The sequence below is a fragment of the Carassius auratus genome, chromosome 18, assembly GCF_003368295.1.
Source record: "Carassius auratus strain Wakin chromosome 18, ASM336829v1, whole genome shotgun sequence".
In the NCBI taxonomy this organism is placed as follows: Eukaryota; Metazoa; Chordata; class Actinopteri; order Cypriniformes; family Cyprinidae; genus Carassius; species Carassius auratus.
This window is the reverse complement of record NC_039260.1, coordinates 1,164,040-1,177,570: the sequence shown is the minus strand read 5'-3', so window position 1 is coordinate 1,177,570 and position 13,531 is coordinate 1,164,040. Positions and strand designations below refer to the sequence as shown.

The 13,531-nt window shown below is 31.5% G+C and overlaps 1 protein-coding gene across 3 annotated transcripts in view; it reads right to left on the bottom strand.

Annotated features, from left to right (window-relative positions):
- Positions 1–13,531, bottom strand: part of unc13c (unc-13 homolog C (C. elegans)) — a 121,088-nt gene that overhangs the window by 28,401 nt on the left and 79,156 nt on the right. For all 3 annotated transcript variants that reach the window (XM_026286981.1, XM_026286982.1, XM_026286983.1), the window contains one exon: positions 2,448–2,574. In XM_026286981.1, coding sequence (XP_026142766.1) covers positions 2,448–2,574 — 127 coding nt within the window. The remainder of the gene's footprint in view (positions 1–2,447; positions 2,575–13,531) is intronic.

Here is a 13,531-nt window from a genome sequence, read left to right as displayed (position 1 = left end):
GCAGATTTGGTTTGTGCTTCTTCTGTTTATATGTGCCTGATTTCAGAAGCTGTGAGACAAGGAAAGATTTTGTGTGTAAGCAGTTACAGAAACTGTAAATATTGATCTGGATTACTGGATGTGAAGGTTTCCTGACCACACATTCCCAGCTCAGAGAGATCAGTCTGCAGGAGGAGCTGTCATGTTCACAGAGATTTCTCATTTGCAACATACTTGTACATAAACATGACCTTTAAAATGAAATGTTTTCCAGCAGTGATATTTCACAGATGTCTCATCGATGCACACATGCTTTCTGGAGACTGTGTGTCCAGTTTATCATGTCGGATATGAAAATGAGAGTATAATATTAAGAACTTGTGCTTAATTGCTTAAAAGAAAGGGTAATAATAAAAAAGCTGTCCTCAGATAGATAGATAAATTGATAAAGGAACGAACTAACAAATTATAACATCTGATTAAATAATGGAGAACAGGCAATATGCATTTGAAAGTGAAAATTACAAATAAATAAAAAATATTAAATAAATAAATATGCATTTGATTCAATTATGTATAACAGGATGCATGCATTGGATGGATGATGGATGGATGGATGGATGGATGATGGATGATGGATGATGGATGGATGGATGATGGAAAATGGATGGATGGATGGATGGATGGATGGATGATGGATGGATGGATGGATGGATGGATGATGGATGGATGGATGGATGGATGGATGGATGATGGATGGATGGATGATGGAAAATGGATGGATGGACGATGGATGGACGATGGATGGATGATGGATGGATGGACGATGGATGGATGATGGATGGATGATGAATGGATGGATGGATGATGGATAGATGATGGATGGATGATGGATGATGGATGATGGATGGATGATGGATGATGGATGGATGATGGATAGATGATGGATGGATGATGGATGATGGATGGATGATGGATAGATGATGGATGGATGATGGATGATGGATGGATGATGGATGATGGATGGGTGATGGATGGATGGACGATGGATGGATGATGGATGGATGATGAATGGATGGATGGATGATGGATAGATGATGGATGGATGATGGATGATGGATGGATGATGGATGATGGATGGATGATGGATAGATGATGGATGGATGATGGATGATGGATGGATGATGGATAGATGATGGATGGATGATGGATGGATGATGGATAGATGATGGATGGATGATGGATGATGGATGGATGATGGATGGATGATGGATGGATGATGGATGATGGATGGATGATGGATGGGTGATGGATGGATGGACGATGGATGGATGATGGATGGATGATGAATGGATGGATGGATGATGGATAGATGATGGATGGATGATGGATGATGGATGATGGATGGATGATGGATGATGGATGGATGATGGATAGATGATGGATGGATGATGGATGATGGATGGATGATGGATAGATGATGGATGGATGATGGATGGATGATGGATAGATGATGGATGGATGATGGATGATGGATGGATGATGGATGGGTGATGGATGAATGGATGGATGGATGATGGATGATGGATGGATGGATGGATGGATGATCGACGGAGGGATAGATAGTTGATATTCAGACATAGCTAGCTAGCTAGATAGATAGATAGATAGATAGATAGATTTTTACCATGTTTGCAAGGCAACACTGTTAATATTCTTTAAAAAATATATTATTTTAATTTTTTTCTCAATATTTTCAAGTAATTGAGCCTGAATTGTTCAACCCACAAATCCCTTACTTAATTTAGTATTTAATTTTGATCATGAATCAATTTCAATTAATTATTTAATTTTAATCGATTCATTTCAAACTGAAATGTACCTTAAAGCTTAACATTATTCCTTTGGTGCTTTGCAAATGCTGGCATTTCCTTCAGGAAACAATCTTTCTCTCTCTCTCTCTCCTGTCACTTATTTTAATAAATACAGAGGGCAGATCTGGAGGAGATTTTTGATTGACAGCTGTGTGGCTCTTCCCTGAAGTCCCGTCCCGTCTGTCCTCCCGCCGCTCCATGCTCATAACTCACATTAACGAATGAGTGATTTTTTGACAACAGACAGCAGCCAATGAGAGGTCAGCGTGTGTCTGCAGATCCAGGACAGATGCATGATGGGTTATGAATGGATGGATCAACATTCAGGTGCTTTATGTAGCAGGTGAAATTCAGACATGAAAAAAATGAAATGAAAATAAAAGAAAAGTGATAAAATTGAAAACTAATGTATGTCTTAATCACTTGTAGTTAGTGCAATATATATATATTGTATTAGTTTGTTGTGGATGGTGTAAGGTAACTAGCTCCTCACGCCATAAACCTATAAACTGGCATGGAGTTTGATTTTTGTTTATATCAATGATTTCAGAAAGAAATCTTCACACTGTGAGCGAGATGTGAAGGGAAACTCACAGCGAATACTCTGGAGGAATTCCCTTAAAGGCAGGCAGATCTCGGACATACTCATTGTGAAACCATTTGACTTTGAAGTGTAAATTCATGTACTCTGTGCTCTTGCATAGACGATGCTTGTCATGTTCTGCAAATGAAGGGAAAAAAGAGAAGAGAAACAGTCATGAGTCAACAGTGAGTCATGCACAGAAACACACTGGTCTTTCCTGTCTGGAGACAATACACTAACACCTCCAGCATGTTTCAAAAGCTAAGAATAAAACTAACATTATCAAACACAGTTTAGGCAGTTTTGTTGTTGTTTTTTTCAGTTGAAATATTAGTTGAAAGACAAACTAAACGAAAATGAGAAATGTAGCCATGATTATTAACTGGAATAAGTGTATGTTAAAGCATCAAAATTACTAACCAAAAATAAACTAAAATATAATTAAAATAAATCAATAAAAATAGTAAGTAAATTAATATAACTTAAATAAAAATAAAACTAATTCAAAATATGAATAATATTATAAAAATGCAACTGTAATAGTATACCAAGCATTTATGCAGTATATATAAAAAGGAATAAATTAAATGGAACACATCTTTTTCAGTATTTTTGAAAGTTTCCATTTTTTTGTTCATTGAATTTAATGATTAAAACATGACTAAATACCTGCAAATGGGCTCATAAAAATAATCTTAATTCAAGATTTCATTCTTCATTGACATATCTGGGTTTTTTTTTTAGCATAAACACACTTCAGATTGTTTGGTTTCTCTGAAAACACGATCTCATATCTTCAAACTTTTGTTCAAATTTTTTCTGATTTTTATTTATTTATTTTTTGGCAGCGCCTGCATTATTTAATGCCACGACTTCATAAATGTAAGCCTTTCTGTATCAATTTTAAGGTATTAATTGAGCATTCAAATGTGAATAAAGACCTGAAATGATATATTAAAAAAGCACATGAAACCATATAAAAGGAAAAATCACAACTGAGATGTTTATAATATTTCAGCAATGATATTAAATAAAGAGTAAAGAGTCTCCAAACAGACAATTTATATACTAAGTCGTGCACGGATGAAGGGTTCACAATAAGATCAGGAACACATATTAAGCAAGTAAATACATCACATTGACTTAAGCAGCAAACAATCATCCTCTGAGACTAAATCTTTCCCCCAGGTGCTTAAAGAACAAGACAGGACAGAGGAGAGGGAACAACTGATCAATGTTGTTGTGTAATGCATGCGGACGGCCACAGAAGATGAAAACACACAAACCTGCCCAGCTGTGTGGAAACGACACGGACAGATGATGTTTGTGAGATAGACTACAGACAAATCACCTCTAACTGACACGGAGAACTTGTGCTTGATTTAATCACAGCAGCGCAGTGTTATCCAAACGCAACACAGCAGAAGTTTTCAAGTGGTGGTTGCATATCCATATATGGAATACTTGATTGTGATTGGTCCAGCGTAACATTAAACATTTGCATAATGACACTAAACTGACACTGTGAGACTACTGTTCAAAAGTTTGAAATAAAAAATAAATGTAATAATATTATTACTATTTAAAATAGCAGATTACATATGAATATGTTAAAATTGAATTTATTTCTGTAAAGTTTCAGCATCATTACTCCAGTCTTCAGTGTCACATGACCTTCAGAAATCATTCTAATATACCGATTTGCTGCTCAAGAAATATTCCTTATCAAAGTTAAAAATTGTCTTATTATTATATTTCATTGTTATATTTTATTGTGTTTTTTTATTTTAATACTTAATAATTTTGTGTGGAAAAAGTTATCAAAAGAGGAATTTAAAGAACAGAATTAATTTGAAATTTATATAAAAAAAATTGTAACATTATAAATGTTGTTACTGTCGCTTTTGATAAATTTTAATGAATTAATAATTTGTTTCTTTAAAAGAAAATCCTACTGACCCAGCATGTACTACATTTGAACTTGTAATAAAATAAATAAATGTCAATTTCAATATTTAATCGGATATTATCGGTTTGTATTATCGGTTATTATATATCTTATATTTATACTATAATTATCAATATTTTATATTTATCAATATTTGTTTTGTTTGTTTTGCTAAGTGTGCTGCAACCAAAAATGAAACAATTAAAAATGTTAATTAAAATCAAACTAAAATAAAACAAACCAAATTTAGTATTAGGAAAGCCATTTATTACTTTCTCAAATGAGATTTTTATAAACATTAAGCACATTTCAAAATAAAAATAAATGAATAAATAAATAAATAATGCATAAATACAAATGTATCTTATTCAATAAAAACAAAAGAACAAAAAGAACTAAAACTACAACTATTAAAACATCTTTGCTAATTGAAGCAAAAATTAGATTTTTGCATTAAGAAAATCAAGCCTTTTATGACTTTTTGCATTGTGATTATAACAATTATGCACATTTCAAAATATAAATGAATACATTTAGAAAATAAAATATATAAAAATACAATGTATTTTAACACAATCAATCAATGAACGAATACAAAAATAAAAATAACTAAAACTAGAATTAAAACAAAGCTGAAATAAAATGTACATTATAGTTGCAATTTTTTAATTGACTAAAAATTATATTATATATATATACAAAATGAAAGTTGTCAAAATATTAATAAAAAAACTACAATAGTAAAAACTAAATTTTTTTTTATTCACACATTATTTTTGACTGAATATGTCACATTGAGGAAGATAAATTCAATATGGATTTTAGTCCCGCCCTACTGTACATTATTTCCTGCTGAATATTTCATAAGTTCTGGAAGTCATTACTGAATGCTGTCATGAACACGTTCTGCAAACACAGAGCTGAACTCCAAGACTTATGACTGAAGGAGTCTCGTCTGATTTATGCAGCTCTGCATTTCCATAATGCTTCAAATGTTTTCCAAACCCCCATAATGAACGACATTAATAACACCTGCTTATGAAGCATGTCTGCATGAATTATTAAAATGAATGACTAACTCTTCCGGCAGAGAGAAGTTTCACTCCTGAATCTCGGCGTATTGTGAGAATGTGCCGCTTGCCGATAATTGCTCGTTTATCTTAAAGGAGCCGTTCTTTTTCTCGGGGAAGAGCCTGAGGGATATCAGACTCTCCAGGATAAAATATAACACCTCATCAGAAGAAGTGCCTCTCGCTTTAACATCAAAGCGCTCATAATCCATAGTTTCCAGCACCTGATAAACACCTGCTGCTTTCCTCCATTTAAATCCATATAAAGCTATTCTTTGGTTTGTTTGGAGAATGAGGTTACACGTCAGGGTCATATTTCACTCCAAGAACAACAAAGAAATGAACATCCATATTTTGCATACAGAAAAACAGCTTGCAATGAATGTATGTGAATAATTGCATCACATTAAATCACCACACTGCTCCTGTGTTCATTAACAATCTCATATTGATTAACTACTAATAAAAGCCCTTAAAGTGCACACAGGAGTGTGTGCACAGGAGCAGAAGGCATTGTGGGTAAACACTGGGATGGATGCTCTTCTGCTAACAGTTCTCAATTATGAATACATTAAGACATGTCATCTATTCATGACGGTAGGCACAATTACTCAAGCCAAACGAAAAGCACAGCAATAATAAGCCGTGATCATGAAATCCTGAAGTGAACTGTGTTTTGACAGCAGCTTTCACGTCTTTCATGCATTATATTTCAATCTTACGTCCTATTTAGAGAACAAATGACTAAAATAGTCAAGCCATATTTCATTTGATTATTCATTATTATAATTACTATTATTATTATTAAAAATACATTTAAATTAGTAGTAGTAGTAATACAGTTTAAATAAAAACATTTAATATTTTTGTAATATTAAACATAAAGAAAATGAAATGAAATATAAAATAGTTAAATATAATACAATTATGTTTTTTTATTTTGTTTGTTATTAGTTGTAGTACTATTAAAATCTAAATGAAAAGCTAAACCATAAAAACATAAATTATTATTATTAAACATATAGAAAATTAAATACAATATAGTTAAAAGGAAAAAAAATACTTATTTATTTGTTTGTTTATCATTAGTAATAGTAGTATTAAAATGTAAATAAAAACTAAAACATTAATTATTATTAAACATATAGAAAATTTAATATAAAATAGTTAAATGTAATAAAAAATATTTATTTATTTATTTATTTATTTATTTGTTTGTTTGTTGATCATTAGTAGTACGTAGTAGAAGTATTAAAATGTAAATGAAAACTAAACCATAGAAAACATTAAATATTATTATTATTATTAAACATATAGAAAATTAAATATAAAATAGTTGAATGTAAAAATATAAAATATTTTTTTTATATTTATTTATTTACAGTTAGTAGTTTTAGTTTTAAAATTTAAATGAAAAACTCAACCATAAAAGCAGTTATCATTGTTATTATTACTACTACTACTATTATAACATATTGTAAATTAAACATAAAATAGATTTATCTAAAAATAAATTACAAAAAAAAAAAAAAAAATAAATAAATAAGTGTGTATATTATTATTATTAAACACATAATTAACTACACTTTATAAATAAAATAATATGGCAGAAAATAAAAAAAGTTACAAATAGAAAACCCTCATACTCGCTCTATATCTTTCTCTAGTCTTTGCTGTGGATTAATTCCTAGAATTAAAGCTAAATGCACAATATTTCAGACAAACAGCGTATGATTCAGAAGAATAAGGCCTCGTCTGGCCGTCTGTGATTCATCTCCAGTGGATCTCATTATCCGTGCTTCATGATTTGAGTTCAGCGGCTCATAAAGATGAAGCTGCAGTTTTGATTAAGACTTTCTCTGGGAGGAATGTATTGATTACTGAGGGTTAAGCGCTGATATTAAACAGCCGGATCCCTGCACTGATGTCTGTCTTAATGCAGTTATCTCATTGGTGGATTCATGTCATGTGATTCCTTTCTATCTAATGCCTGCTCAACTGCTGTCTTTAAATGAGAGTTCATTTCCAAATCATTCAAGAGACATAATCCAATAATGTTCACACTTCGCTTTTCCATACAGTTTTAATAAGGCTGTCGAGCTATAGAATATAAAAATATAAAAATTGCAGGATTATTAATGTAATCCATATTTGTTCCATTAATTATATATATATAATTAGTATAATATATATGTAGGGGAAATAAATCTCTTGGATAAAAATGGTCTCTGTGCTCACTGCAAGACATTCTTGTCTTCTCCACAAATGAAAATGTTGTCTAGATAGGCAGCTAACTTTGCACACACATAAATCTCACAGCTATTTAACACACACACACACACACACACACACAAACACACACACGCCAAACAACTAAAGGCAGTCGGAAACAGTTTGCATCGCAGTCAACACTTTCTCATTTCATGAATTAAAAATCGAGTAAAACAATTAATGCATAAATGTTAAAACTCTTAAAGGAAAGGTTTGTGAGCTTGCATACAAATTTGGTGTTGTGATTAATAAAATTTAACAAAAACTGAATAAATACATTCACAACTATTATTATTATTGTTAAATACATAGAAAATTAAAATCATGGTTAAACTATTAAAAAATATATAATATAATATATAAAATATTCAAATATTATACAATTCAAAATGTAAAATTATTATAAAAATGTATATTAAATAAAGCATTAAATAATAAAAATAATAAAAGTTGACAAGCTTGCATAAAGATTTGCTGTTGTGATTAATAACAACAAACAAACCAAACCAGTGACATCAAAACTGATGTGAAGTGCAAAAATGAGTCGCCTCTGGTTAATATCTGCTTTCATTTTACAGAAAAGAAACGTGTAATGATTCTGCTAAATCAAGAAAGTCATACGGTCATTTTGGAGTCAACTATTCCTTTAATATAAGCAATAATAACTCAAAAGTGTCGAAAGTGCAGTCACTTCTGAGTTCAGACTGAAGGCAGTAAGAACAGAGTGTTTTTTTCTCGTAAAGATTGTTTCATCTGAAATCTCAGGGGTTTACTGGGATCATCTCTATCTTCATGGTCTTGGGAGGGACTTTGTATTAAATGTTATGCAAAAGTTAATCTTTCCCAAGTTTGATTTGGGTCGGATATGAGTTTTAATTTTACACTGGAGCATTTTTCTCTTTAAGGGACTTTACTGTCTCCTTAACTCATCCCTCAAACATAGAAACATTAACAGAGATCTAGAGCAGTAAATTAATATAAATGTAAAAAAGAAAATGATCTGCTGCACATTTTTAAATGATATAACATAAAATAAAAAATATTAAAAGTTACTGTGTTGTACAGGAACAAAAAAAAGCTCAATTAAAAAATTAAAAAATTATAAAATAAAAAAATAATATAAAAAATATAAAATGTAGAATTAAATAGAATCATTTTAATAAAAAAATTACAAATTAAATAAAATACAAAATAATAATAATAATACAAAATTACAGTAGCTGTTAATGAAGATTGAAAAAAAGATAAATAAAATAAAATAAACTGACAGTGACCAATGCTAGAAAAGAACGACAAAAAAAAATAAAAATAAAAAAATAAAAATAAAAACACATTTACATTGATCTGTTCTGAAAAAGGGCTTGACATAAAAGCAAAATCATTATAAATAAATAAAAATAAACAAAAACAAATCTGCTCTATAATAACTTGACAAATAATGAAAAATAATTCAAAAGTTGGGTGTGGGTGGTTCCTAATACATTTCGCTAATTAGAAAACGTCCTTAAAACCCTAACAACCAAATACCAAATAAAAAGCAATCAAGACACAAGAGCTAGTGAACAGAGCAACACCCCACAGGAGAACATGCATTTATGAGCGGCTCCTGTACAGAAACACAAACACCTGCACAAAGAGCCCAGACAGACACAGCCACATCCCTGAGGAAAGAGTCATTGAGACTGAGATTAACAGTCAATCGATTCAAGCAAACACTGATTAAGATTAACGCTTGTGTCACCAGGTCAGGTTCGATTCAAAGAGAGTCTCACGGTGTGTTGTTAAGGTTGCTAAACATGAAGATTAACACCGGGCTGATAAGAGCCCAACACTGAATGCATTTGAACGGTTTAATGCTGATGTTTCCAAAAACCAACACATTTTGGTTATGGGTTCGATTCCCAGGGAACACACATGGTTAAAACAAATGCATAGCCTGAATGCACCGTAAATCGCTTTGGATGAAATTGTCTGCCAAAATGCATAAATGTAGATACGCTGCAGTGAATGGGTGCCGTCGGAATGAGAGTCCAAACATAATCAGATCAACATAATAACACTTCCTCCAGTGAAAAAGTGCATCTCCTGTTGTCTCTCTCATCAAAATCCAGACAAGTATTTGTTTAAACGCTGTGCAGATTTCTCTCCTGATTCAGACCAGATTTTTTTTTTTTTTTAACACTTTCAGGACCCGCAGAGTGTTTCTAACCACATCTCCACAGTTCAGCGATTCTTTATTTCGGCGGTCTTGAACTTCTGGCCCAGACGGCACACACACAACCTCAGAGGACTCCACGCTTTCAACTGTGAACGGTCTCACAGCTCAATGAACAATTTTCACAACAATGGTCTCCCTCGTGCCATAGACAATCAAATTCTTCCCGACTATCATTCCCAAATCGACTGGAGTCATGTGTCGTGAAACAAGCCCGTTGAGGAGCCTGATGATATGTCAGATGAGCGCTGTCCTGCTTTACCGAATAAAAGAAATGCTACTTTTATGATAAACATGAGAATTTAGTTTTTTTTCTCATTCAAAATATTTTATTGCATGGAAAAGAGCAGCATGAACATCTGCTAAATATCTCATTTTGTGCTGTTTGATGGCTGAATTGTCATTATTGGCAGAAATAATGTTTCCCTTGTGAAAAAAGAAGTGTGTTTAATTGTACTGAATGTCCACTTGTAGTGTACTTCAAATCTTACTTACAGACAATATAATATTAATGAATGTAATGTAGTTTTGGGTTGGTAAGATTTAAATAAATTAAAATAAATGTTTTTATTTAATAAGTAATTACATATATATATATATATATATATATATATATATATATATATATATATATATATATAAATTATTTATAAATGTATATTTAATAATAAAACTTACTGAAGTTTATTATTAATCAATTGTGTAATATTGCAATTGAAAAATATACAGATAATAAAATATTAATGAAAATACTTATATTTCTTAATACTTTTAAAAAGTGCACTTCGAATTCAAAGTTTAACTTAAAAAGCCTTTTGTTGTGCTTTAAAGAAACACTTTTATTTTGAATTTTGTGGAATAACATATTTAAAGCACATTTAAAATACCTGGTTATAATTTTTACTGTAGTTTTTTTTTTTTTTTTACATTTAAAGGTAATATTTTTTTAAATGCACTAAATTGTAATTTCATCACTGCAAAATGTGTAATTACAAATAAATCTAAATGCGTGGCATACACATTTCAGTAGAAATGACATTGAAGTATATTTTAGTTGACCAAAAAGTATTGTCAGCACATTCACTTGAATCATATTTCAAAGACAGCAGATGAAAAAATGAAATTACATATCAAGACAAACTTAAGTTAAAAAAACACTTTTCAGATAAATTTAACCTACAATAAATTTTCAGTTAACTGTACATGTCAGAAAACATTATGTTTCATCACCAAAAACTTTTGTGCAATGCATTATTTACAGTTTCTTTGCAATTAAGTGTAAATTTCTGAGTGAGTTTTTACAACTTTTTTTTCAGTGTATGATATTTGCATAATAGGTACTTACATAAAAGCCACTTTTTCATGTGTAGAATAAACACACACAAGCGTCCCTTCACATGCATGCACGGTGACGTCTTTCAGTCTGCAATTAGCAATGCATTAGCTTGTCTCCAGTTCAACGAGTCTCTCGTCCAGTAAAATTAACCACCTTCATCTTCCAGCCGAAGGGCCTCAAGGCACCAAACAGGAAGTACATCAAAGTCTCTATTAGGTGAGAAACCACTCGTGCGCTCCTAAGTGCTTCCAGGAGCTTCTAAACGAATAAACAGGTCAGAAAGAGTTAGTTCTGTCCATTTGGAGGAAGTGACCCCTGGAGGACGATGGGCCAGCTTTTCAACTCTACAACTCAACTTCATTATGTCTTTTAACATGTAAAGAGACGCCGCTCTCGGTAAACGTTAGCTGAGGACACGGCTGATGGGGCACATGGGAGGGGAAGTTTTGTACAAGAAATGATTTGCATACCGCAAAATACAACCGTAATGAGAGTAAGTGCAAACTTGATTGCTTTTGTTTATTAGAAAACAGATTAAAACTGCTGAATGCAATTAATGTGATTTCGGAAAACAGTTTTCATCAGTTAGATTAAATGAAACTAATTAAAACCGTAACGCAGCTCCTATTTTACCAATTAAGCTGCCACTCAACATTGTGTAATTTTTACTTACATTTAAATGAAGCAGGAATTTTTGATATTAAAACTGATGAATATACATAACATTCAATAGTTCGGGGTCGGAAAGATAAAAAACAAACAAAAATAAATAAATAATCCTTTTATTGTTTTATTTTGCAATTTGATTATTTATTATTAATATAATCTTAATTTATATTAATTAAATTCATTTTTTTTTTTACATCAGATACATTAATCAAGAGGGATATTAGCGTAAATACATTTATAATGCTGTTATTTGTAAATTGTTAACTGTGAATCTAAAATGCATAGTAAAAATATAATTTTCAACACTGATGATAATCTGCATATTATTATGATTTCTGAAGATCATGTGACTCTGAAGACTGGAGTAATGATGCTGAAAATTCAGCTTTGATCACAGGAATAAATTACAGTTTACAATATATTCAAATGGGAAACATTTGTATGAAATCATAATAATATTTGACAATATTTAAATTTGTACTGTATTTAAAAAATAAATAAATGCAGTTTTTATTAGCATAAAAGCAATTCGAAAACATAAAAAAACATTAAATATTTTTTTATATTGTTGTGTTTGTTTTTTTTCAGTGTAGTGTAAACCCAAACATGCTTATTCATCCCAGTTTAATACATACATGTCAGCATACCCTCCCATTTTTCCAGGGGTTCTCCTGTATTTTATATCATCCCGCGAAAAGCAAAGAATAAAGATAGAATTACTTAGTATTTTTCAATACGCCTTCTGCTTGTCATTGTCTTCTCATAGATAAAACCCCTGACCGGCTTTAACTCTAGCTTTCAGTTTGAATGTGTTTTATCTTCATGGCAAATAAGATGTGTGCAAAAGGCATCTTCTTTAAGCTGAAATGTTTGATCATTTGTTGTAGAGCTCATATACTCAGTATCTTTCAGTTAACCTGACCGAGCAATGAACCATTAAGATAAAGCCTCTGAGAGCACAGATCTACTCATCCCAGAGTCATTTACACTCGGCATCATGATCCTCCTCCAGAGCTTTAAAGGAATAGTTCACACAAAAAAAAAGAAAACGTGATCACCCTCATGTCATCCAAGATTAGGATGAGTTTGTTTCTTCGTATGATGTGTAGAAATGTAGCATTGCATCAGTGTGTCATCAATGGTTGCTCTGCAGTGAATGGGTGCCGTCAGAATGAGAGTCCTAACAGCTGATAAAAACTTTGATTTGTTTCAGTTTTGTCTTTTCAGGATGTTAACTGATGGACTGGAGTGCTGTGGATTATTGTGATGTTTTTATCAGCTGTTTGGACTCTCATTCTGACGGCACCCATTCACTGCAGAGCATCCATTGATGACGCACTGATGCAATGCTCAAAACAAACTCGTCTTATCTTCAACAAATTTCATTTTTTTAGTGAACTATTTATTCCTTTAAAGGTTTAATGTGTCATTCCTGCACAGCTGGCTGCACCAAACAGAAATAATGAATAAGGACTTCACTTCGGATTATTTGTATGTGCTTCTTATTCACTAACTCTGTACCTGCAATCTACTTTAACCAGGAGCTAATTAATCCACACACAAAAAAGTAAGAAAAAATGTAATTG